Source organism: Calidris pugnax, unplaced genomic scaffold, assembly GCF_001431845.1.
Source record: "Calidris pugnax isolate Ruff unplaced genomic scaffold, ASM143184v1 scaffold18, whole genome shotgun sequence".
NCBI classification, from domain to species: Eukaryota; Metazoa; Chordata; class Aves; order Charadriiformes; family Scolopacidae; genus Calidris; species Calidris pugnax.
The window spans coordinates 17,342,798-17,369,516 of NW_015090812.1; the positions used below are offsets into that span (position 1 = coordinate 17,342,798).

The 26,719-nt window shown below is 39.9% G+C and overlaps 1 protein-coding gene and 1 non-coding gene across 2 annotated transcripts; one reads left to right on the top strand and one right to left on the bottom strand.

Annotated features, from left to right (window-relative positions):
• The first annotated feature begins 12,975 nt into the window (after positions 1–12,975).
• TRNAR-UCU lies at positions 12,976–13,060 on the top strand. Its single transcript is given in 2 exon segments — positions 12,976–13,012; positions 13,025–13,060. It is a non-coding gene; the product is annotated as a tRNA-Arg (tRNA).
• A 3,224-nt stretch (positions 13,061–16,284) lies between these two features.
• Positions 16,285–26,662, bottom strand: DNTTIP2 (deoxynucleotidyltransferase, terminal, interacting protein 2). Its single transcript, XM_014939020.1, has 7 exons — positions 26,507–26,662; positions 23,794–25,529; positions 21,789–21,924; positions 20,992–21,087; positions 20,460–20,624; positions 19,375–19,484; positions 16,285–17,917 (listed from the first exon to the last, which is right to left on the bottom strand). Exons 1-7 carry the CDS (start codon positions 26,606–26,608, stop codon positions 17,824–17,826), a joined length of 2,439 nt encoding a protein of 812 aa, XP_014794506.1. The 5' UTR covers positions 26,609–26,662; the 3' UTR covers positions 16,285–17,823.
• Positions 26,663–26,719: the final 57 nt, after the last annotated feature.

The following is a 26,719-nucleotide window of genomic DNA, read 5'->3' on the forward strand; positions in this document are numbered from 1 at the left end:
AACTCCTGATTGTATGAAAGCAGCAATCTAGTACAGGCTGTTGGGGACTGATTTCATGATGTTCTACTGGAGATTAGCTGTACACTCATCCAAACTCCATTCTGCACTGCAGGAGTGAAGACCCTGAAAGAACAATCTCAAATCAAAGCCACCCCCCAACAAAGTTTTATTAGCACCATCAACATTACTACTCTCTTCCACCATAGCTCAGGTCTTTATGTTTCTCTTCTGCCCCTTCTTTTGCTCACCTGGCCCTGGCACTGTACTCTCAGATCTTCCAAGGGTTCCAGAGTAACACCTCTGCCAGGTTCTGGATCCCACTTTCCCTCAGTGTGAAAGTTACTTGTCCAGCCTGCCTAGAGACACTGTTTCTCACACTTTCACCAAATGCTGTTTCACTCTTTTCTCATTCTGATTAGCAACATAAACCACACAACTATCTCTAGTAGATAACTGTCTTGCTGAAAAATAAGATACAAAACTGTCTGTCAGTCAAAAAACATAAGACCTCTATGTAACTAATACCAATTACATAGCAATTAATATCAAATACAAAAGTGCTTATTTCCCTTACAAACTAGCACTAGGATTGGTGGTTAAAGGTAAATTAAGAAGCCGTATTCCCAGTTTTAGACACAATAGAATACCTTGTCATCAGAACACTAACAAAAGCAAGTGATAGTTTTGTATCAAGCTTATTGAATAAAGGCCACTTGTATAAAAATCTGATTGAAATGTGCCTGATCCTCCGAGTCTAAATGTCTACCCAAATCTCTCTGTAATTTTGGATGGGGGTTGTGATGGCATTTCTTTCAGCTTTTTCAGACTATTTTTCTGGATTCCACACTCTAGTGGTTGCAAACTTGAATATTAAAAAAAAATTAACAGTCATGTATTGCAACAGTAATGATGATATTTACATTATTTCCACAGAGGGTGATGGCAAAAAAAAATAAAGAGATCTTGTTACCAGTGATTCCTATAATTTCCAGATACCACTGACTCTGGAAGCTACTTGTTTTGCTTTGCTGCAGAAATGACTGGTACCTATTACTAATTTGAATAAAACAAGATAAACTTATATAAATTTATATCATAATTCACAACACAGGAAATGAACATTTTGTTTTGTTCAGTCAATGCTTACTGCCTGGCAACATTTTGGAAATAAAAGTAAAGCCCCCAAAAAGGACAAACGACATTATTTTACTCCAATGCTAGAATTGAGGAAAATTCACCGCTGATATAGAGTGGCAGAGCTAACTCTGCACGTTCATCACAAAGAAGCCTTTGTGTCTGCACAGAAGAGTCTTTGATGTGCAGCTTTTTTGTTTCTTCATATTCTAACTTCTGCAGGGTGGTAAGTTACATTAACTTCAATGACTAGTTTTAGGAGACAAAAATTGGAAGGAAACATATGGAATGATTAAGCAAGGATTAGCTATGAAAATCACTTACGAGTTCCATGTTCTTCCACTATGGCTGTTAGAACAGAGAAAAACGTTTTACCAATAGATTACAGAAGCACAGAATCTGAGTTCAGTGTTCTGCTTTTAAGCTAACTGTAAAATTGCAACATGACATTCACTTACACAACATCTAAATTACTTCCAAAGCAAATCTACTGTATTTACAGATATTTTTTTCCCCGTCAGTCTTGAAGCACTGTTAAAACTATAGTATTCTATACTATAATATGCCAGTATACAATGCAGCTTCATTTATTTATGTAGTCATTCCAACAAACATTCTCGAGAGCAAATTTTAATTTAATCGCTGTATGGGAAACTTTGCTGTTTTCACTTTTGTCAGCTACATCCATTATCTTCAAAACACAGTAAATGAAATCTTGCAAAGTAATACAAGTTAGCCAGATCTCAAGTTGGCCAGTACAAGATGGTAAATCTGCCTCAAACAATGATCATAAACTATTGTAACCAGCAATAAGTTTGGCAGAGCGACTGATCTGAAAATATTAGTCAAGCTACATTATATAATCAGCTTTATTATACAATTTTCTGGATGGAAAAATAAGAGAAAGATAGAGTAGAACTCCAGACAGGCAACTCAGGGCTGACCTGGGTCTGCCAGTGACTAGCAGATGTATTTGACCAAGTCACTTGACCATGATTCAGCCTACCTACAACTGGAACTGTAGGATCTATCTTGTTTTACAAAACCATTTGATATCATAAAATTGAAATTTAAAGACTATAAATTGCTAAAAAGGTCACTATCAAAATATACATTCCGGCTATCCTGCTGTGCTATTTCTAATGTGCACAAAATTCCAGTTCCTTCTGTTTGCTTCCCATAGCGCAAGCATTTCCATACGCTGCTTTCACAAAGGAAGCGTGGGATCCTCTCCCATCATAAGGGCACCTCTTCACTGATCCTGTGTCATCACTTCAGCTTATGATAATCCTTTCTCAGGACATATTCTCTCCTATCCAAGCCTCTTGTGCTCACTGAAAGGGCTGAAGAGACAACTGGCCCCTGTATGCTCAGCCCCAGAGCTTCATATTCCCTCCTGTTATGTCGCTGGTGCCCATGGAGATGGGCAGCAAGGAGCAAAAGTCTAAGGACCAGACAAACCTTGACAGTCTCTCTGCAGTATCCTAGATCGAAGCTCCAGCACTCAGCAAACCTCCCAAAACTTTACATCAGGGTAGCAGACAGGTGCTTCTATTCCCTGCAAATAAGGATCTCCAATACCTATCAGCTGTTTTTCAGCCTTCTTGTTGAAGATTGGTCCAGGCTCAGCTGACTCTGATGTCTCCCCTGATGGTCCTGGTTCATCATCAGCTCTTCCCAGGGCACTGCACTCATTCTGTGATTGCAGCTCTGCAGGCAGAGAAGGAGCCTTCTCTTCTGTTACCAGAAATAACAAGGTTCCAGACCTCTCCATCTTGGGACTGATTTCCTGCCAATCTCTTCTTTCTTCCCTGATGGTACAAAGACTGCTCACCTCCTCTCACAGCTTCTTAGCCAGAGCCCACCTCCCACAAGGTGGCTGCCTCACTCCCATGCCCAGGGAGAAGACTAGACACCCTCCCCGAATGGTCCCTCTGAGTAATGCCGTCAATTTTGGTATGGCTCTTAATAGGAATTATTCCACATGAGAAAATTAATTCCTGCCATATGGTCACTCTATGTCATATTAGCTTGCGCTCAACCTCAGGAGGGTGGTGATGACATATATTTGTCACATATGGGGTCAAGGTACCAGGTAAAAGAATTTGGGAGCCTTCCAAATAACAGTATGTACAACTACCTTTTTTATAATAAGGCCATTGGAGAGATGCAGAAGTTTCCAGTTTTCCCAGCAAAACCAGATCCATTCTATCAGTACTCACTATCATGCAACAACTTTTTTTTTTTTATACTTCCCACATAGACATAAAGAGGACGGTTGAGGGTTTAGGGGTGGAAATCTGTTTGGATTTCATGCTTCTCTGGGGATTTTTACATTTAATATATGTGCTCTTCAGTATGATGGAAACTGTTGTTACAGTATGTTTGATCACTGCAACCTCTAGGCTCTACAAATTGGAGACATGATAGAAAATTACAAGATATATTATTTATGCATAAAAATATATATTCACATAACAAGATTTCATAATAAATTCTTTTGGAAATAAAGGTAAAAAGAAAGACATGCCCACTTCACATGAAGAGCTGCTTCTGTTCTTTATATTCAGGTCATGGCAACAACTAGAACTAAGCATTTGGCTGGCAGCCGTTAATTTAATTCTGTTAAAGTGAATTTCCTCACATTTTCATCAGAGAAGAATTTACAGCAGACTGCAACCCAAACACAATCAAAATCACAGGTTCCCCATCTGCCTATCATTACAAATAACCCACATAGCAAATAATCTCCAGTTATATTTAAAAAAAAAGACATTAAAAATGTTATATTATTTTTGAAAAATGCATATAATAAACACATTTCACCCAATACATGAATTTTTTTCCTAATCCATGGATAAAATAGCTAGCTGTAATACAGCTGTAAATTCTAAACAAGAATTTTTGACAGTGTAGTGGGTAATAATTTATAAAATTTGAAAATTGTATTCCAGAGTTAATCCATATGGTGTACATCACCCACTTATGAATCTGAAATTCCTTTGTTCCCATTTACTCTACTTCCAAAGTATCAAAAAGGTATAACATTCCTTTTCATGGAAGTGTCACTCTGTCATTAAACAGACCACGGACCCACTTCTGCTTCCTACGGCTCATTACATGCATATGTAGCCTCCGCATAACCTCCAGGCTCTCTGTTTGCCCCTAAGACACAAGATTCAATCTACTCCTGTGCATCTCTGACCTACACTCAAAAATATCTGACTGTTTAGTAGAAAAATAATTCCAGATTTTCACCTGTATAAAAAAGAATGCTCATTTTCACAAGAAGCAAATTTGCAGTTTCTGTAACTCCTGTAAAATGAGATGAACTTTGCTTCCCACTTGGCAGACAGCATGCAGGGATGCAAGAGGCCTCAGACAGTAGTGATATCCTGTTAGCCACATCCTCTGGTCCAAAAGAACTGGGGTATCCAAAGATAACTCCTTTGTGGTACAGGTGCCTCATCATCTTCCCTGTTCACTGTGTGTGTGAACCACAAGCTGCTGAGCATCTTCACTGCACCATTGTGCCTGTGCAGGTTTAGGTGCCTGGTCACAGTCCCTTCACACTTCCCAAGTGGGAGTAAAAGAGTGAGAAAAGTGAAGAATGTCATCATAGGGCTAGAAGGCGATGGGTACTGACTGAAGAGTTAGTCAATTCCATTGAAATATTACAGAGCTAAAATTCTGCAGAACACGCAGCTAGACATCACCCTCACTTTAGCTACCAGAAAATGTGAATGGCTTGCCAAGCCATGCTGCAAGGCCGAGACAAATATAGGGTTAGAATTTGGGAATTCCTGGCACCTGGTCCATTACCTCATACTGCACACTGAGTTTAGCTACAGAAATCAAATTCATAAATCATGATACAGTTCCATTAAGTTAATATTCAAGTAGATAAAGAAAATTTACAAGTAAACCTCTAAAGTACAATCCACATTCACTAGTTCAAAAAATCCAGAGAGGGATAATTTTGCTGAATATTTCCAGTACAGTAAAATCAACATACATTTGAAACAGATCTAGTAAAAACTTGTTGGGGGAGGGAGGAGATGAGCATATATATCATTCTGGGCTAGATTCCCAGCCTGTGTAATATTTGCAATTAAAAGACTGACAAAAGGACACAATGTATAATAGTATTGTTTCTGCAATTGGATCAGAGTCAGTATTCACATGGTATGCTGAGTCAGTCACTCATATTAGTAATTGAGGGAAAAGCAAAATTTAATCAAGAATAAAAGCTTTTCATCCCTTTAGGATCAGCTTGGTAATCTCTTTCCAGACATGACACTGACTACACGCAACCAACCTTAGGGACACACACACACACACAGTGATGATCTAAACAATTGATAAGACACTCTGATGCCACAGTAACTTTTAGCTGTCAAGAAAAATAGTCCACACAGTACTAGTGCCACACTCTGGAAATTTGAAAAGACCAATAAATACCATAACATTAAAATACCCCTCAAAGAGACGAGTCATCAACCATTTCTCTTCTATCTCTATTCAGAGGAGGTCCCAAATGATGCAAATTAAAAGCTTTTTTCCCTGAAAGGAAGGTAAAGACAACACTTAAAGCCTGGATTTATTAACCAGGGACACCTTCAAAGAAAAGGCTGGCAAAAATCACCTGCAATTTCTCTATTAAAGTGAGCATCGTGCCAACTCTATCCATTACCAAAAAAAAAGTGAGGCACTGGGCCAAATTATACTCTTACTAACAATGATATATAGCCTTGAAATAACTCCGGTGGCTTGGTTTTGTTAGTTCAATTCAGAATGACTCAAATGAAAGCAGAAGTTAGCCCAGTTTTTACTTATAAAACCTTCCTCTTACCTGCACTGAACCAGATGACTGCACTGCAACAGAGCTTCAGTGCTGCACATCATTCACAGAGCACGTGGGTGAGGAAAGAAAGCAAATACTGCATTTAAACAGTGCAGGTAAGGATTTTTTTTAGATCATTTCAGGTTCATTATCCCTTAATTGTATACTCAAATTCTTGCTTTTAATCTGCATACTCGATGACGAGCAAAATTTATATATTATAATATTTATAATATAATAGATATTATGATTTATATATTAATAATCTCAACGTACTACACCGTAGCACATATGCTAGAGAAACATGTCCTACTCCTTTTGATTATTTTGGTCTCGAGACCAAATCTGTGTACTTGCTGTTAGTTTTCTAGTACTTGTTTTCTAAGTAAACTCTGGCAGAGGCAGCATAATCTTTATCAGTGTCTCAAGTTTATCTGGACAATAAAACTGCTTCATTCTTACAAAATGAAGAACTAAGTAATTTTGCTGAGGAAGCAACTGAAGAACTCTGTCACCCAGTAGCATTTACTACACCCCTACAAAGAAGAAGGGGAACTTGTCGAAAAGCAGCTAAGCCATCTGGGTAGATTCTGTAAGATACCTTTTGCCATTAAGGTTTGATATATGGAAAGTGACAAACAAAATGAGATACATAATAATAATAATAATAATAAGGCATTTCCAGAGGAAGTTTGCTCTCAGAATTTTGAGGTTGCCTTGCAGATAACTAACTTGCACAACAACAAACGGAATAAGAAAGCCCCTACTGCCCACAGAAGGGAAAATGGAGCAGGCTGCCTATAGTCACACAGCACAGTAGTTGCATGGCTGGAATAAGAATCCAGAAATTCAAGATTAAATCACTAGACCACAGACACATACTTTTTCTGCATAGGAGGAGCTGAGCTGTAGCATCAACTGAAAAGCTTTAATGGAACAACTCGACTGTGTAAGTACTTGTTGACTTGATGTTACTTTAAAAAAATAAAACCCTAGATGGTTACATCTAGATTTCAAAATGTAAGACAAAAACAAAACTTTGCACTGTCAATGTTGTCTTTGATAATTATTAACTTAAGGATGTAGTCTTTAAGAGTGCTTGGGCAATTAAACTGAGGATTAACTTGAGACAAAAACAGGTGCTGCCTGTCTGTGTTTGCTCTGAAAATTACAAATAACATAAGAAGAGGTTAGATAAAATTTCGTAATACCAAAGAGACAACCTTAAGATGAACAAATGCTTACAGAAAACTAAAGTGAATGAAATAATGTGTCTAGGATTTCACATGCACACACACAAAGGTGGAATTAAGTGAAACAGAAATGAAGAGCTGCAACACAAACAGAAATCCCAGCACAGGGAAGCCAAAGATCAAGGGTAGTTGTAGTTAAGAAAATTCATTCAAAATGTATCACAGACGAGTACTTTGCACAGGATACCACCTGAGGAAAGTAGACAAAAGGACACTGAAAAAAGCTGCATGACAAACAGTTTGAGAAATGAGAAACTTGGGCTTATTACCAAACCTGAAATGTTAATAAAAAGCAAAAGAATGTATTTTCAGAATAACATAGACAGGCTCTCCTCTGGCAACAGAAATGCTCAAAAAGTTACACTTCTGAAATGCAGTGGAATACAAGATGAGTTACATGCAGAACTACAGCAAGACTGAAAAGCTGCTAGTAGCTAATTCTCACTGTGTTAAGCTATAGAACGGGGACAGAAAATTTCAAAGTAGACAGGACCCACAACCAACCAAGAAATAATTCTGCAAAGCAAATTCCCATTGAAAAACAAGCATAAAATTACAAAAGATACTTATAAAATGTGATTTTAAGAATAACAAAAAGGGGGCTTTTCAAGAATAGTTTTATATAGTGAAAGGGAGGAACCACTTTGGATATTTTTGAAGGATGTTTGACACATATCTTATACATTTCTGAAACAAAATTTGATACCCTCTGATGGAAAACCAGATCCAATTAACAACAGAAAACGTTGACATTTTCTTGAAACAGAGTCCCATTTCTCTGGAAGTCAGATGTACTCCACATTTGCCAAGATGCACTACCTGGGACTTCAAATGTCTTGTCGTAGTGCTCAGAGAAACTCCACATGACTCTGCATGGGTCTCACACTAATAGGGAGCACTCTTGAAGTAAATGTTTGTCAAGCATTTGCCACTTCAATTCTCCAGAAAAAAAAGAAAAAAGAATTAAGAATCTGTATGTGTGACTGCTGAAATTGATTTCTGGAAATGCTGAGAATCTCCTGCAAGGTGCTAATGCTCCAATTATTTTCAGTGAAAACAGTCAATAGCAATATCACAGAGACATCAATGGGATAAAGAGCACCTTGTAGTCATGATTTTCATCCTTGTGTGATACAAAGAAAGCACTCTTTACCCTGACTGCAATAATCTGCATTTATTAAAAACGCTCCTTTGGCCATCAGTCTGTACCTTTCCAGTGAATGGCTTCCAAATGTACATATTCAGGAAGCAGGAAAAACATGGAGAAAAACCCTCACAAAAACAAGATCACTGTAGATACCTGGTTTTATGTACTTTGCTTTCTGGAGAAAATAAAACAATATAGACATAAAATAACAAAGAATAAATCAGTAAGAAATTAATAACAAATATGGGGCACATAAATACATTCAATAAAAAACTGTAAATATGAATGATAAATATAATTTTGCATTTATTCCAAAAGAAGCTATTAGAAGGAATTTGAGCCAATAAGAATGAACTGCAAGTGACACCATCATCCAGTTCCTAGGTGGTTCACTAATGCATCACCACAGAAAACAATGACGAAGATCCATGGATTATACACCAGGTATTTAAAAATTACTAAAAAAAATAATAAATACTACTTATGCAACATGAGGAAAGGGGTTCAAACTTTTCCATCAAAAGACTGTATTCATCTCACAGGCAGCTCTGCAGCAGCTGCTATATTAATAGAGACATATAGAACCAACATTGTCTGTAGAATTTGCATTGTACTCCCTTGTAGGAGTGATTTGGCATGATTGCTCGTGTCTCCTCAACTCCTCGCGACACTGCCCTTGGGAAATACTCCTACCTACCCAAATATACTTGAGAGGAAAGAATATATATTAGTCCAACAACAGCCATAAATAAGATAATTGGAAGAGGTTCTTAAGAGCAGTCTTCCTGCCGGCAGCCTGACAAAGAAAGGGGGGGTAATTCTTCAACTCCCTGATAGCCACATGGAGATTACAGCCCCCACTGAGGAAAAGGCAGAAGCAGCTACAATGTTAAGCATTTATCTTCATGTTAAGAAAATAAATGAAGAGAAAATAATCAAATTGTAAACTACATAAGAAACCCTCTCTGAAATAGTTATTTTCAGTATCCTCAGGCCTGCGCATTTTTCCTGCCAGTTCGAAGAGTGCTCTCTCTTGCTCACTACACTGTAGAATCATTATAGCAGTAGCATTGTAATAATCCCCACTTCAAGGGAGAGAAAGAAAAGAACCTGAAATGTACAGATCATGTAAGGGTCCCATTTAGATAATCTACACATGACAACCTTTTTGTCTGCAGCCTTCTATGACCTCTTGCTCTCAACAAGTATATGTACTATAAAGGTTCTCAGAGAAAGATGTACTCCCCACAAACATCTGTGGAAGCTCTACAAATTTGGAAATTGACTTTTAAATAAATTCAGTGAAGCTCAAACCTTACCAAAATTAATTAGATATACAGTAGGTAGCACTTTTCTTTCCATAGTAACAGAAGTTAATGCTGGAACCCAAGTTGTAAAAAGCCTCTCAAAGAACACTTAAATTTCATAATTTCTAGATTTTATTTTTTTTTTTTTTAAATCAATGGAAGAGTACTATATGACAATGCTATTTTTCTCCTGCTATTGATGCACTTGCTGTCTTATGTCAAGGTATTCCTCGCTCAGTTTTTCCTCCTATTCAAAATTAGCAAAATAGCACCTAGCTGAGTTCAGCAAAAGTATTCTACGTGCCAGTAACTAAAACCAGCACAACTGTACTCCAAGAAACTTCTAATCCCTGAATCAGAGCATAAAGTTGACGAAGAACTAAGATGAAAGCCAGCTTGCAACAGAAGTGGACTTCAGCTGCTCCCAGAAGACGAAAAGTCCACAGGACTGATCCAGGTCCAGGTGCCAGCAAAGGTTAATCTGATAAGGTGTTTTGCCAAAGGTACCATATTTCCTTAGTTCATGAACTGAGAACTGTCCTGTTTCTCATGCAGCAGCTCCATCTGCTGTCCAAAAGGATAGACTTTGCATTGAGACTATATTTACAGAATAAAAGAGAAGTCTGACTTGAGTAACTTGAAATATCTCTGGAAAATTTCTAAATGCTTCCCAAGTCACTTTTCCTACATGAAGGGAACCCAAGCCAACCTTTACCTACCAGTGTAAACCAACTAACCAAAACGAAAATATGAGAGGAAATAACAATCATATGAGTATCAGGATTCATCACCTGTACAGCTTCAGAACATGTCCTCTCACAGCAAATTCTTGACTATTTGCAGCCATTTAGTACTGTGCTGTCCAAAAGGTACGGTGTTACCAAATCACATCAGCGAGGTACCAACACTCACTTCACCCTGCAATAAACATGCCCAGGTATTCACTGACTACAAGACATTTATGGCGAGTAGTTAGCTACAAGTGGTTTAATCTGAGCTGCACAAACATAAATTTAAGCTTATTATTCTGAAGATCAACTCAGTTTTTAAAAACAAAAGTTCTGCTTCTTTTATGCACCCCAGGGCATTGAGTACTCGAGTTAAACTTTCCACTCTTTGCATTCCTTTACCAGGAGCACTATGAAGAGTTTTCTCCATAACAGATCAGTTGTGGCAAGACCATATGGATGCAGAGCTTGTAAATTCAATCAGACCTGTCTGAATCTTGTCAATGTGATGATTCTTGGTCTGTGTTTACAACTGCTTTGGCTCCCCAAGAGTTTGTTAGCTCAGGGGGCGCTCCTCCAATACAGTATGTGCTGTAACTACTGAACCCTTCCCATAGCCCCCAGTTTCAGGGCAGCACTGCAGGAGCTGTTTAATAATTAGCCAGCTCATGAGCTTTGGCTCCCTGCTGGCCACAGCCGCACTAGGTGACTTCATGGGAATCACGAGGTGTACTGCCAGTGTGACTTTGTTACCCGAGTCACCTTGGTTATTCATTACACTCAGTATCTCAGTCCTTGAGGCAATGCTGATGGATAGTGTCCCCTAATCAGCTTATTTTACATCGATTTGATTAGCTTCCTGGTTCCTCAGGTGCACTAATTTTAACGTTTTTCTCCACCCTTACGGATACGAATACTTTTAAATAATTATCAAGTGAAGCACAAGACTCTCACTAAACCATTTTACTGCATAACCTAGGCTACGGCACTACAGAGCAGATCTCCTTCCAGCCCTGTCCACTCCCCTTAGCCTCCCACCATGACCTGGTGTCTGGTAGCCCCATGCCTCCTCCCCAAGCTTGGCAAGGGCGGCCACGGGAGGGACAAGCCAGGGAGTCACCCCACCAGCAGAAAACCATAGGCTTTACCTGGGCTTAGGCAGTTTTGGGGAGGGTTGAAGAAGGAATAGCCTCATACTCTTTTGTCTTTTGGCATTTCTAATATGCCTACTCGTGATCTTAAAAAATAACATCAAGGAATTGTTTCAGAACACAGTTGCAGCTTTTAAGGAAAAATCTTGTTTTACTAAATCCACTGGGGATATTACTGTGATTTTAGGAGAGATACAGTTCAGTTCTTGCTCCCTTGAATCCATTTAGTAATAGACATTCACAGTATTTGGAACAACGCTCCAAGAATACTGTAATGTTTTCATCCACATTGAAAATACTGTCATGTTAACAGAATATTATTTCCCTAACTTATTTTCTTTTTTGTTCTTTAAAATGGGGTTTTTTAACGTCCCCAAAATATTCTCAGTTATTAATTTCAAGGTGTGATTCCCACATCCTATTTCTCTATATGTCAACTCTCAATAAGCTGCTGCAGTGTCTAGCAGAGATTGCATGGACACACTTTTACTGATCACCTATATCTTGTCTTTCAGATTCCCATACTATTTTTGTTGTCTCATGTAGCACTGGAAATCCAGGAAACCGCTGTGGTCCATGGGCTGCCCAGTAAACATAACCACAGTTTTCTAGGTTCCTTTAATTCAGATGCTATTGTTTAAAACCAAAACCAAACATCCCGTGTTTAGACTGTCTCTAAAAACCTACAATGCTGTAAATCACCAATGTGAAAATAACTTGGTTCCAAATAACTTTGGAACTGACCCAATGTAGTTCCCATATCCCTGATGCTATGGCTGAAAGGGGTTTTGTCTCAAATGTTCACCTTTACTACAGAAGTGGAGTGCTTTAAACGCACATTATAAACAACTGCAATATAAGAAATGTTTATATTTGTTAAAGCAAAATCATTTGATCTAATTCACCAATGTATCACCTTCGCCTGTGTAAGAAGATCCAATCCTAGGAAGACTTCCTTATGCAGATTTATGGCCGTTCAGAGGAACAGTTCTCCAGTATCAGGCAACTGTGGCATATAATTATATTCTGCCAAACATAAGGATTAACTCTGAAAACGCCCAAGTGAGATGATGACAAATATTTTACATTAATTGCTAATGAACTTTTTAAAAGTCAGTCTTTCAGAAGAAGTAACGACGTAGCCCTGTGGCGAGCGCTTCACTGCAAACTGCGGGCCCCACCCAGGACCCGGCGGGGGGGGCAGCGCTCAAACGGCACGTAGAGGCGGCCCCGGACTCGTTCAAGCAGCGGTTTATAAATCCGAGCCTGTTGATGCCGGTTAAGCACAAGCGGGAAGGTGAAGGACCCGCCGCCCCCGCCCGCGGCGGAGCCCTCCCTGCCGCCCCGCGTGCCCTCTCGAGCGGCGGCTCGCGCGCAGGCTCTCTGGGCGGTGTGCAAAAACTCCAACAGGTGGCTCCGTGGCGCAATGGATAGCGCATTGGACTTCTAGAGGGTGAAGGGATTCAAAGGTTCCGGGTTCGAGTCCCGGCGGAGTCGTGTCTTCTCTTTTTCCCCCTTCCCTCCCCTTTTGGCTTACATTTTTCACCCCGCTCTCCCGTCTCTTACCTCATCGGCGGAGAAATCCGTTCCACCGACCCGGCGCTTCCCGGACGCCGGTTCCCGTCACGGAGGCGCTCTGGGCCCGCCTCCCGGCGCGCCTGAGGTCGAGCGGGGAAGCCTGGGAGCGGCCGGAGATAACGGCAGCAGCCTCTATCGAGCGTGGCGGCGAAGGAGCTGTCTCCGCCGTGCCCCGCCGACACCGAGGTGCTTCACCGCCGGCGAGAGGTTCGAGGAGGGCCGCCGTCTGCCGCCACAGGCGGCGGCTCCCGTCCGCGCCGCCCCCAACTCCCCTCAGCCGCGCGGCGGGCAGGCGCCAGCGCGCGCAGGGAGCCCGTGCTGTTACAAGCCCCAGAGAAGCGCCGCGCGGCCGCGCGCAGTGCCCTCAGTACCTACCGGCCTCCGGGCCCGGCCGCCAGCTTCCAGAACCGTCTCCGGAAACGAGTTTCACCTGAAAATAAGAGTCTCTCACCCCAGCGATGGCACCGCGCGCTGCTGGTGAAAGGTATTCTCAAGCAACAAAAGCAGCCCGCACAACGCAGCAAACAAACCCGAAGCATTTCTCACTTGAATTAATACCATCTTTTCTTCCTAACTCACACATACCTATAAGATAGAAGAGTAACAGCAATCGAATAAAAAAAATAAAAAATCATAGAATCATACGGGGTTGGAAGGGACCTGTAATTGGGTGGTAACACACGAAACGGCAGCAGCGCTGAACAAACCTCCTTGATTGTGCTCAGGATTGAATAAATTATAAATTAATCTGATTCATTTCAATTTGTGGGGTTTTTTCTTGATAAATTATTCTTAATCCTGCATGTGTGACTACGGCTTCTCTTTCAAACCAGTAATATTTAAATGCGATATAGGAAAAATCCACATAATAGAAATGAGACACACCATCAGGAACATTAACAATCACAGTAACCCACTCAGGAGTGCCATCTAGCTATAAAATCTATATAACCCTTTACAGAAACATCAAACTTTCTCAGGATTTGCAGATAAACAGCAGAACTAAAACACCTGTACATTAACCTCATAAAAAGCAACTAAATCAAGTGACAGAAGGCAAAAATGTTCCTCCTTGGTCTGTCACTTCCAGCACTGCAAATACTATTTCCCTTTCTACTTTTTGTATTTAAATATAACAGAATAAAATTTGTTTAGTTCCAAGTCAAAACAGTTTGAAGGCAGAGGCTTTTACGTATACATGTTTGCATACTGCAAGCAATATTTACAGAATCAATACTGTAAAAATGCACAAGTTATTATGGGTTACAGTCCGAAAGAAAATGAGAAAGCTGCAGGTTCGAGGAGCAGGCCATTTCCTAGAGGTAAGCACAGGGACTGTACACATTCTAACATGAACCTGAGTGGAAAAGTATAGGGACAAAATTCCAAAAAATACTTGTATGAAGAGGGTTTTGAGGAAAATGTTGCACTGACAATATACTTACAGTTTTTCAGAATGCATGAAGAGAATCAGGACAAAAAAAAAAATCAAGAACTACAGCAAGCAGTATGAAGTGGACAGATGCTGCTTGCTACAAAATTTATGTCCTCAAACCAGAATATGGAGTAATTAAAAAACAAAAGCAATGTGAAGACAAAGACGCAGTCTAATAATCCTTTTATCCGACTGGATATGAAGAACCTTTTTGCTGTGAGGAAACTCAAGCAGTGGAGCTCTGGGAGATGTGCAGTCTCCATCTGTGTAGATTTTCAAGACCTGACTGTGTAAAGCCCCGATCAACCTGGTCTAAAGCTCCTCTGAGCAGGAGGCTGGGCAGGACAAGCTCGCACGGTCCCTTCCACCCTGTGTTATGGCAGGATTCCAAGTCTCAGCAAGACTTACCTAGGTAGGCTCCTGTGGTAAAGGCAGGACTTTTTAAAAATTAAGAAATCAACAAAAATAGCAATGATATCTTCAGTTTTAAGGAGACTAAGCTGATTGCAGAGAGAAGATTGAGGACCCCCAAAGAAGGGAAAAGAAAGAAGTGTGAACAATAAGAGCATAACAGAGAAAAGTTAAGTATTTTCCTTCTGTTCCTAAACTAACCATACCTGCAAGTTGCACCAGCAACTCCTCAGCCACTGTCAGCCTAATCCCTTTCCATTGCAGCCTTTTGACTGTGACATCCAGGGGATGGACTGTGAACTCACTGGGCTGTACAACCACTGGACAGTCTCTGTCCCAAGGGCAAGAAGAAAAAGAAATACTGGCAAAACCAAGGGGAGCACAAAGAAACAGGAAAAAGGAATTATTACTGTCCAACAAAACATTCCAGTGACATCCAAACCAACAAAAGCTGTTGTATAAACAACTCCAACATGGTACCTACTGCCCTTCCAATCTCGTTAATAATGGTTTATATCATTAAAGGCAAAATTACAAATTAACACATAACAGCAAGAAAATACTACTTGCATTTAGAATCAAAGTTTCTCAAATGATGCTAGTGTTTCACAAATATATTTTTTTAATGTATGAGTATTTTCAGAGAAATCTGGTAAGTTTATGCAACCACATGGTGTATTTCATTTTTACTCTCTCCCCAGCAACTGAAGCCTTATTGACAATTTCAGTCAAATTTAATTGAAAGGTAGAGGAGTCCAAAATACTACCTGCCTATGCTTTTATGAAAACTGGTGGTTAAGAAAAGGTACACTAACTAGTGCTTTAACTAAAAGCAGCTGAAGCACAAGCTCAGGCAACAGCTGACTGTCCAGCTGGCAAACACGGCCCGCAAGCGCTACCCTGCAGCCCAGCAAACAGCCTGGTACATCTCGCCTCAGGTTCAGAGAGGAACACAGACACCTGCTGGGCACAGCGTGTGGTAAAACAGGAGAAATCAGAAAAATCAAAAGGAAAGAATATAGAACATAAAGCAAATCCCTCACTAGCGATGTAGTACATGAAGTAATTTCTGTCACTAGGTATCGAGCAGCCTGAACAGTTGGTTGCTGTGTAACGCCAAAGCTTGCATTTCTCTTTTAAGGTCTTTCAGAGTTGTACGTTGCTTTTCCACAGTTGCACTTGAACATCCCAGGATGCAAGAGAATGACAACTAATATGGTGCCTTGCTTTCTTTCCTCAGTGTTCAGTATTACTGGTTTTGTGCTTCCACGTCTCATCCAGAGAATGAGACACCGTATTTGTTTTTATTGGCTTTATCTTTTACAGAGAATTGAGATATTAGCATACATATAATTGTATTAGCATAGCATCTGCATGTTAGCTGAGACTCAGGGACTTGTACGTGTTTGATACTTCCCAATGAATTCACTTTGCTCTGCACACCATTCATCTCCAGGCGGTCAAGACTTCTAAGGAACATACATCCTCATCTGTCTTTTGTAGCAAAACATTATGGTCAACTTCAGAATGTAAAAAAAAAACCCAAAGGATCAGGGGAAAATTTCTTTCAAGCTTCAGTTGATGATCAATATATACACCATGATGCTCATTTCAGTTTAGCTATTTTCAGCACAAATAGCTAATGCTTAAAAAGCAATTACGACTCATTCTCAGTAGCAGAAAAGAACACACTTCTTCTTCAAGATCTGCAACCTTTAAAATTCAGTGTTTGTATGGTAAGAAAACAATCAACATCACTGATAATCAACAACTCTGATAATCACTTCTAAATCTCACCCAATCCACCTAAGAAAATGTAGCGACAGTGTTATGTCTTCTATTATCCGTCCTTTCTGCTACCTACGGGGCAGTAACTGAGTTACACTGATTGTAACAGCAATATACTAACTCCTCCATTAAAAACCAACCAAACACCACAACAGTTCTGACACTCACAAGAGGTTATGAACCGTCACCACAGGGGAACTGAGCTGCTGCCACCTCTGCTTCTATAATGGCAGCACAGGCCTTCCAAACTCACTCTATCCATTTACCTGAAGAACTATTCCAAATGAGCTACCAGACCACAACCTGCACAGTGTGCCCTAGATAATGGATCCCACCACCAGGTTATTTTCAGAAACATCATTAGACAATTATCAAATGGTAAATATTAATAAAAGCAATTTATGACTGAATGTTACAATTTTATGTATAAATAATACATATGTACTTTATATATTAAACAATATGTAATATTTCTCTTATTGTGTTTATATTTATTTTAAAATTATATCTATTATTTATATTATAATGTAAATATATATGTATATGCTGAATTCCAGGATATTCTCAATCCTATTGGTCAATGTTGAAACCAAACTATTTCTCAATACCTTCTATTACAGAATTGGCAGCAACACCTCCAACGAGATACGGAAAAATTTGTTCTGGCAGATAATGGGTGCCAACATGAATTACACATGTAACTTTAAACTGAATTTACTAATTCATTGGTGTAAAGACTGAAGCCTGAAAAGACCACAATCCATGAAGTTGCATTTTGTGTTCAGATTTAACCATATGCTTTCATATAATTATCTTTTTACATAAATACTAATTTAAATAAAAAATTTATTTTAAAATCTAAATTAATTTAAAATTTAGATACCTGATAATTCGATAAAGCTCCCTACCTACCAAATTCCCACTGCAAGGAATTCCCTAAACCTCCATTTGCACAACCTGCAATCTTAAAGAAAAAACCACCACAACCAAAGCATTCTGTAAAAAGTTTTATAATAACTTGATCCAGCTTGGTTTTTTTCTTCAAGTCTTAATTGCGAAATTTCTTCTTCTTCCGATTCCTCTTCCCTGCTGCAAAAGCTGCTTTTTCACTCAAGATCTCCTGATACTTCTTTTTATTATATCTGAACAAAATAGATAATTTACTTTTAAGCATGGTAAATCAAAGTTCAGGAAAAGATAGCATGGAAAGTACTCTACATATATAATTTGCCAAACTGAGTTCTCTCATGTTTTCTGAGTCAGATTTCTTTAGTTTTATACATTTATACATAGGTAAAGGGAAATCAACACTTGAGTTAATGATAAGCGTAGATAAATTTGTTTTGAAGTAAATTTGATTGAAGAATCATTAATTTAATTTTTGGCATAACCAAGGAGTTCTTCAATGCCTATGCAATCACATTTTGTACAGTTTGCTCATAGTGCGAAGACTCATCCATTTTGAAAATACTATGGACAAATTACGTGTATTTTTTTACTGTCTTCTCAGGAAACTCAAGATAATCAACCTTGCTCTGCTCAAGACTGAAAACTGAGATGAGATTAACACTAAACAATGAACAAGATATACTTACTGAATATGAAATGCTAGCTCCTCTAACACAGATTCTTAGGTACTTGGACCAATTACCACAACGGATTACTGCACACCGAGCAGTACTGAGGCTTTTAATTGCGACACTGAAACCTGACAAATATCTGCACTAATGCTGAAGTATCTGGTTAAAGCCCTTCATTAGCCACAACATAAATTAACTGATCAAATTTCAAAGACATTAATTTTTGAAAATAGCTTCTAATAAATACCTTATAAATCAGGTCAAACCAGAAAACTAGTTAAGAAATAGCTATACTAACTTGCCTTCCCAACATTAATAATTTTTGCAAGCCTGACGACATTATCCTCGTAATCCCAAATAATGTACTTCCAAGAAAATGTCATTATGTGAAAAAAGAGGTGCAGATTAACATTATGTCATAACTCATATGAAAATGAATCAACTAAGGGATCTACTCCAGAAATCGTAGGTTAGGCAGACATTAATTAATCCAGCCTTCTAGAGAAATTTTGATTCCTATGACAGGAGGCAGACTGACATGCTTATAAAACGAAATCATATCAACTTTCATAGAATTACAGTCAGCACTTTCATATCAATTAGGACAAGAAAAAATATTCAGTCTTTACACAACAAAGAGTGCATGCATAGGCATAAATCACTCATCAGAGCCCTTGGTTTTTGGTGTGAGCCTGTGAAGACCTTATTTTAGAAGTGAACCAGAATAGGACTGATATGTTACCTCTTCAACACTGACATTAAGAGTGGCTCCCAATAGTGATGGCCTGAGTTGGATAAAACCCTCTTATGAATATAAAAATATGCTGTCTCAGTCTAACTATCCCCTGTCCCTTAGATATTCTCAATGGCAGTACTGCTGGAGTGCTAAAACAGACTAACACATTTTCTTTGAAATATAAAGAAAACATATAAGCCTAATAAAAACCACAGAAGTTACACAGTTAAAAATACTCCTCTCTCACATAGGATATTAGAATTACAAAACAGTTTTTAAATACCTTCTAAACTCAGAATCCGCAAGCAGCTCTTCAACAATTGTCCTCTTCCTTTGTTTCTTAGGGATTCGACTATGGTAAAAGTCTATGGGAGAATCAACCACAGTTCCAACCTTGAAAACAGAAATGAAAACATTGTTACTGCACAGCAAGATGTTGATTATTTTGCCTTTTTTTTTTTAATCCTCAGGAACATGTGTAAAGACACCTGAAGAGATCAGAACGGTATCCTAAGAAAGTGCAAAATATCAAAAGAATTAAGCAGTGTTTTATATGCAGAGTCACTTTTTGTCTCATTTTTTAGTGCACAGAGGAAGAAAACAGAGTTTTCAACACTGGACTGCTGTGTCAATGCATCCTAACTTTTTCCTGCCTCTGTCACTGTGGTGGTTTTGCCGATGGCTACACAGCAGTTAATCCAGCTCTAATACAAGGGCTTCATCCTGGAATGCATCACATTTTTTTCCAACCAGCACGTTAGCCAGTTCTGACAATTCACTTTGGTAGTGGAGATACATGGAGTGAGAACAGACCTGCCAGAAACATAGAAGACTCACCCTCTAGAGTGAAGTGGTAATATTTTGAGAAATGAAAACAATTTCCTCAAGCATGATAACTATTCAAACAGGCGTAAATAGATGGAAGCCTATTTCTGTAGTTTCTGCAGTAATTATTTTCTTTATGCAAACCAACTCAAATCTGAGAGCTACAGCGGCAGAAATTCCAGCTGATCACAAAGCTAGCTGTCTCCTTTCAAACTGTATTAGCTAGTCAACAAATAAATGCAATTGTTAAAAAAGGCTGTTACTTAAAATAAAGTGCTGAAAAACAAGTCCACTGAGGGTTTAGAGTACGAATTAAGACAGACGTTCGGTACTATGAAATTAGCTGAAATGAAAACACCTAGCATATACATGTAAGTAATATAGAGTTAAGAAGTTGTAAACTGCAGCCAAGTAATCAAAATACTTTAATAATTAAGCTATGAAATTAAATCGACATAGAGGCTACCTACAAGATAGACAGGGAATAAGAACAGCTGTTCAGAACTTCAGAGGTAACAATGCCACCTTCTGCTGCTTCCTTACCTGAAAGTACTTGGGTAGACCATCTCTATCATTCTTCTTATAAAAATGCTTAGGGTCCAACGAAGCTCTCATCTTCAAAACTTTAAGATCATTTTTCAGTTCACTTGTGATTTCTGGGGCTTTCATACCAAACCAACCGTCACCCGTTGTTTTGGCTCGCTCTGCCTAGGATGCAATACCAAGAATAATAAATTTACATTCAGCAACTAGGACAGGACAGAGCAGGGAACTCTCCCCTCCAAAAGATGGATAAAGCATTTAGAATGCTTTAAAAAGCATATTTTACAACCCTTATTATAAGGTCATCAGTACTGTATTAATGACAGATTTGTACCATCTCAGCACGCTATCTTTCATTTTACTGTCCTGGTGACTGATAGGATGGCTTTGCACAAGATGGCTCAAGGAAGACACTAAATTGCAGTTCATCACTCCGCTTCCAGTGAGGCTGGTTATACGCACACAGTTCCAGCAGGGGGTTTTCTACCAAAGCTGCTTGTTTTCTTTTAGGTATTATCAGTTCTTCACTTACCCTGCGCTGCTTCTTTAGCTGGTGAAGCGATTCCCTGAAGGGCGGGACACATTCCTTTTTTTCAAAATCTGGAGTTATTATACTCTTCTGCAGGAGCTGTAAGAATTTTTTAATGTCAGACACTCATCTCACTGATACAAATTGTACTGATTCACTATATTTGCGGAACCTACTAAAGGAATCATGCGGAATGTAAGCAAGCATTGTAGTACAATACTTGAGCTTCTCTAGTCCACAACAAAAGTAGCAGGGATCCTCAAAACAGAATCCTGGCCAACAATGGAAAGCAGCTGGCTCACTCTGGAAGAAGGGAGGTAGCAAATGCTCTAGAATAAAGAGTGCTATCATGGATGAGCCTAAGAAAACAGTCTCGATGAAAATAACACATCTCCTTTATCTCAAAGGGTGCTTTTGAAATAAAACTGCTAATTTTGTATTAGGGACAATACAGGATACAGGCCTTTGTTTACTGAAATTCATTCTTGCTATGGACTAAATATCTTGTTAGCAGACCTTCAGCTTGCGTACCACTAGGCAAAACTGCAGGCATAATCAACTTTGTTTTGTTTTACAAGATAATGCTGGTATTTGCACTGTTTTAGGTTTCAGGAGTGTCACATATTTAAATTCTTACCATTAAAACCAAACGTAAAACCATACTTTGGCCAAAAAGAATGGAAATTCTCAAGAAACCATAAACCGGGAAACATCTTTAAAAACAAGCAAACCAACCATTTTAAATTAACACATTTGCATTAATATAGTAATAGGCAACCAAATAATTGTAAACACATTACCTGGTCCTTCTTTTTCTCCTTCAGTTGTTTAATTGCACCTGATCTAGGGTTCTGTTTTTTTGCATCAAAACTAATATATAAACCTCCAAGCTTCTTGATATTCAAACCAGGGTCTATGCTGCTGGAAAGATGTAAACTAAAAGAGAAATAGTTAATGATTAGAATATTGTAAAAAGCACGCAGCTAAACCACCTACTGTCCTCCGAGACAGATAACCAGAAAAAGTGTTTTTCTTATTCTTCCCTCTTAGGTTCAGTTCTGTGACAATTTTAAGTCTCAGTATGTAGAAGTACATAAATTAACAGGTGACAAAGATGGGGGGGAAGAAATCATGCCATTATACGAAGTGAGAGTTTGTTAAGGAACAGTACCTGTGGAATCACATCCACAAATCTTTCATATTAACTCTTATGCTATAACTCTAAGGCTGGAGCACCTCTCCTACAAGGAAAAGCTGAGAGAGTAGTGATTGTTCAGCCTGGAGAAGAGAAGGCTTCTGGGAGACCTTATAGCAGCCTTCCAGTACCTAAACGGGGCCTACAGGAGAGATGGGGAGGGACCCTTTATCAGGGAGCACAGCTAAAAGTGAGGAGATTTAGATTAGATATCAGGAAGAAATTCTTTAGTGAGAGGGTGGTGAGGCACTGGAACAGGTTGCCCAGAGAAGCTGTGGGTGCCCCATCCCTGAAGGTGTCCAAGGCCAGGCTGGATGGGGCTTTGAGCAACCTGCTCTAGTGGGAGGTGTCCCTGCTCAGGGCAGGGGGGTTGGAACTAGATGATCTTTAAGGACCCTTCCAACCCAGACCATTCTATGATTCTTCTCCTAGATATAACTATCTTCTATAAAACTGAATTCTGAATTCATTTAGCCTTGCCAAAAGAATTCATGACTAGCACCCTTCTACACATTGAGAAGCTTGCTAGCTAAAAAGAAAAAAAAAAAAAATCAAAACACAAAAGCACAAACATAGGAATGGTAAAAATATTGTCAACTCTTACTGAAAAGTATGAAGAAGCTAGAATTCACCATAGTAAAGCTTAAGTCCTTGTCTGTATAACGGTACTGAGAATAACATTATTAAACATTTCAAAGGTAGTATGTGTCACATTTTTTTCATTACTTTGTTCAGGCAAAGGAGTGTATCTTCCAACAATGTGCAGTGGCTGACTGAAAAGGTTTTTGATGACAAGAATGCCTAAAAGCTATAAAGTATTATGGAGAAATACAGTAATATCTAAAGAGGTACAGCAGATACTTATTATAGCTTGAATGTTTATTAATACAACTCCTTTACAACTTTCTATTAAACTGTGACTAATCTTTTATGATACCTTTACACTGAATGCTTGGCTAACTTTTTGCAAGACCTCTGGCCTACCTGAAGGCTTTCAGAAGAATAAAACTTATTTATCCAGCCTAAACAGAGTATTATGCTTTTAACATATGAAGCATACAAAGATTTTAGCAGGAGTTGGACTACAAGAGCTCAAGAGCTCCCATCCAACCTCAACTACTCTATGATCCCATGCTGGGCTGATTTCACTTGAAGTGTCACCGTCCCACAGTACAAGAACTGAAAACGTAAATGCATATGCAACTGTTTAGGATTAAAAAGCATGACCTAATTAGACAATGTGTAAGAAATTTACTGGGCATTTTGTTCTTTATATCCAAACTAAAAAATCAACCATTATGAAATCCGTCAGCCTGACCAGTTTAAGCCAATTTCACATTTTGTTTTTTAAGCCAGACACATACAAGGCCTCCAGATGCCAATTCTCTTCTGCTATACACAAAACTGGAAAAAAGCAAACCCTGAATTTATGGACTGTATTTGTATTTTATAATCTGTGCAACCCCACTTTCCATGTCAATGACTTATGCAATGAGACTCCTCCCTTATATATGCTGCATCATTTAGCACTTAATGCATATATCCTACGTGTATGCTTAAATGAAAGGCAGATTCTTTATTTCCCAAGTTATTCCCAAAGCAATACTTACACATCAATCTGATTTTTCAACAAATCATCATCTTCATCCTTCTCATCTTCATCTATCAATTCCTCTTCAGCCTCTTCCAGATCTGAGGATTCCTCACCTTTTTCACTCCCTTCATGCTTATTTTCAGCATCACTAGCTTGATCTACCTGATCTAGATAATACTTTTGGCTGGAACTCATGCCAGGCTCAGTATCAATTACAAAAAGCCCTTCAGCATGCAGTGAACTGTTTTTCAAAGATTTCTTGAAGGAAGGAGTCCTCTTACCTGCCTCTTCATAACACAGATTCTCTTCAACTGCATCTATGTCTGCCACATCACTATTTTCAGACTCATCACTTTCATCTTTGCTCAGAAACAATGCAACAGAATTATTTCCATTGCTTGATCTTTCACTGCTGTGGGATACAGATTCAGCATGTTCTCCTGTTTGGTCTTCAACTCCATCCACACTGATTTCAAACATGGTGCTCCTACCAATGCTATCAGTTCTTTGTGAAACAGCTATGTCCTTTTGTGAGCTGCTCGCTGCACTAGCTTGCTCACCCTGTCTTAATTTATCAGCATGGGTGAAAGATTGCTGTGCATCTGCTCTTTTGCATGCAGAAGTTTTTTTACTTTTATTTGATGTTATTTGTTCTTGGGATTCTAAAAATTGTTTAGGACTCACGCAATCAGTCAAAGAAAGATCCATACGCTCTGATTTCCCCTCCCTTGTAAGTATCTTACTGTTTTCTTCTTGAATTTGCCCACATGCTTCCTCTGAATCGTCTACCTCAACAGACTGTCTTTTTCCTGCTTTTTTTCTAGGTGATTCAGTGTCACTTATTTTCATTTTTCTGAGGCTAGTAGGTGTTACATCATTCAAAACCTCTTCTTTCATGCCTTCACTCTTGGTTGTATTGGTAAATTTGGAAGAACTTTTGCTTTCAGGTGAATTGGGTTCTTTATTATCCTCGGTGACAGAGGAAGCATCGTCTGTGTCAGAGACAAGTTCTGCAGCAGGTCTAGAATCAGAAATTTTTACTGGCTCAGATTCAACAGTGTCTTCTATTAAATTCTCATCTTCTGAAACAATTACGTTTCCTTTCTCAGTCTGCTTAATATTTTCTGCTTGTGATTTCCTTTGCATGCTCCGAGTAACTCGTTTGGTAGTGACAGATGGTTCCGTATGAGAACTTAAGCAGCATGACTCTGCGTCAGAAATATCTTCACTCTGGGCTTCAGGAACTGTATCTGGCTGCAATTTCTTTTTGCTCTGCCTGCTTCTTGTAGTTCTGGTGACATTAGGCATCTGGACACCAGAAACTGCAGAGGAACAAGACTCAGCTTCAGAGGTATCATCTTCATCCAGAATTCTGTTTAACTTCTTTACAAAGGCTGCCCTGTCATGTCTTTTTTTGTCAGGAGAATCCAGCTGACAAGGAACTACAATTTGACGCCGCCTTGTTACTCTTACAATCAAAGGTGTCTGAAGACCAGACACAGCAGAGCAGGTTGATTCTGTTTCTGACACATCCCCATCAGCTTGTCGTTCAGCAACAGATTGTGCTGAATAAACAGTTCTGCTCTCATTTCTAGTAATTTGCATCTCTAAGCTATCACTGACATCTGACTTTGTTTCTGCATGTTCCACCTCTTCAAACTGGGATTCCTGAATTACCTCTGGCTTATGAATTGATTTACTACTTCTTCTAGTCCTCATAGACACAGGAATACTAGTTTCAGCAGATGCCACCTAGAAAAGGAGTTAAAAGAAGAAAAAAAGGTGTGCCATTGACAAATAATAGCTACGCAAATTACTAACAATCTTTTTAAACCAATCTACTCAAGCTGATAACGTATTACATGCCCCTGTGTAACCTTATCTACGTGGAAAAGGTGTTGACAAACCAACCCTCACTTATCTGTCTACTGTCTTTTGCTCTAAGGCAGGAAAAGAAACACACACATCCATTAAGCATCTTCTAAATTTAAAAAGTTCTAGCAAGCTGTCATGGGAAGCAAATCCAGAAGCGATGTTCAGAAACACTGAAAGATTTGGTCTACTATAAAACACTGAAGCCTAGTAACTGGCAGAATGTTCCCCAAAATGGTTTCCATAACCGATTTTAGCAGTTTTAGGAACAGACGGGCCTCACAGCAACTGCAACACTAGGTATGATCTCCTTCAACGACGCTTGTAAGTTACCTGGAAGGCAATTCAAAATTTTGGAAAGAAAAAACACTCGAAAACATCAGGATCTCCCCAAAACACAGATCCACACTGGAACAACACAAACCATGTTACATAAACGATCAGTATTTACGCCGGTGGAAAAGCCCTAGAGAAATACTGAAGTAACTGCAGCGCAAAGGAAAAAAACCCAAGTGATGCCCTAACCCTTAACTCGCGGCGTTAAACGTTTCGCGACCCACAGCGGCTGCGAGCCCGGAGGGAGGCAGGCGGCAGTAGGGCCCCGCACCGCTGCGGCACCGGCGGGGCGCGGCAGGCGGGCCCACTGCTGCCCCTGCCCGGCCACCGCTCCCCGCCACCAGCCCGGGCTGCGCCGCCACCGCGCCCCATGGAGTGGGCGGCCTCCACCGCCCGCCCGCTGCGGGCACCGGGGAGGGCCTCGTGGGGAGGCCGCGTGTGTGCGTGAAGATGGCTGCCACCGCCCCGCACGGCCGGCGGCGTCCGGTTGCCCTCACCCCCCGCTCCCGGCCCCCCCTCACCTCCGCCGCGCCGGCGGGCCCGGAGGGGCTGCGGCTGCCTCCCCCGGGCCGCGCCGCCGTCTGGTCTCGGCGCTTCGCCGCCGCCCGCCTGGTGGCCACCATCTTGCCCGGCGCGGCGCGACGTGCCCGCCCCTTCCGGCGGCGCGGGGCGGGAGGGGGGAGCGCCGGCCCCGGAGGGCGGGCGGCAGAGCCGGGGGAAGCGCGGCGGGAGGC

Bases quoted from the DNA above. Each gene is read 5' to 3' on its own strand.
- DNTTIP2 (XM_014939020.1), bottom strand. From the start codon at position 26,608: ATGGTGGCCACCAGGCGGGCGGCGGCGAAGCGCCGAGACCAGACGGCG. The intron at 19,485-20,459 runs GTAAGGAAGCAG...TCTGTTTTCAAG, and splicing joins GTCTACCCAAGTACTTTCAG to GTTGGAACTGTGGTTGATTC. The intron at 17,918-19,374 runs GTATTTAAAAAC...TATTTTGTTCAG, and splicing joins GCGGATTCTGAGTTTAGAAG to ATATAATAAAAAGAAGTATC.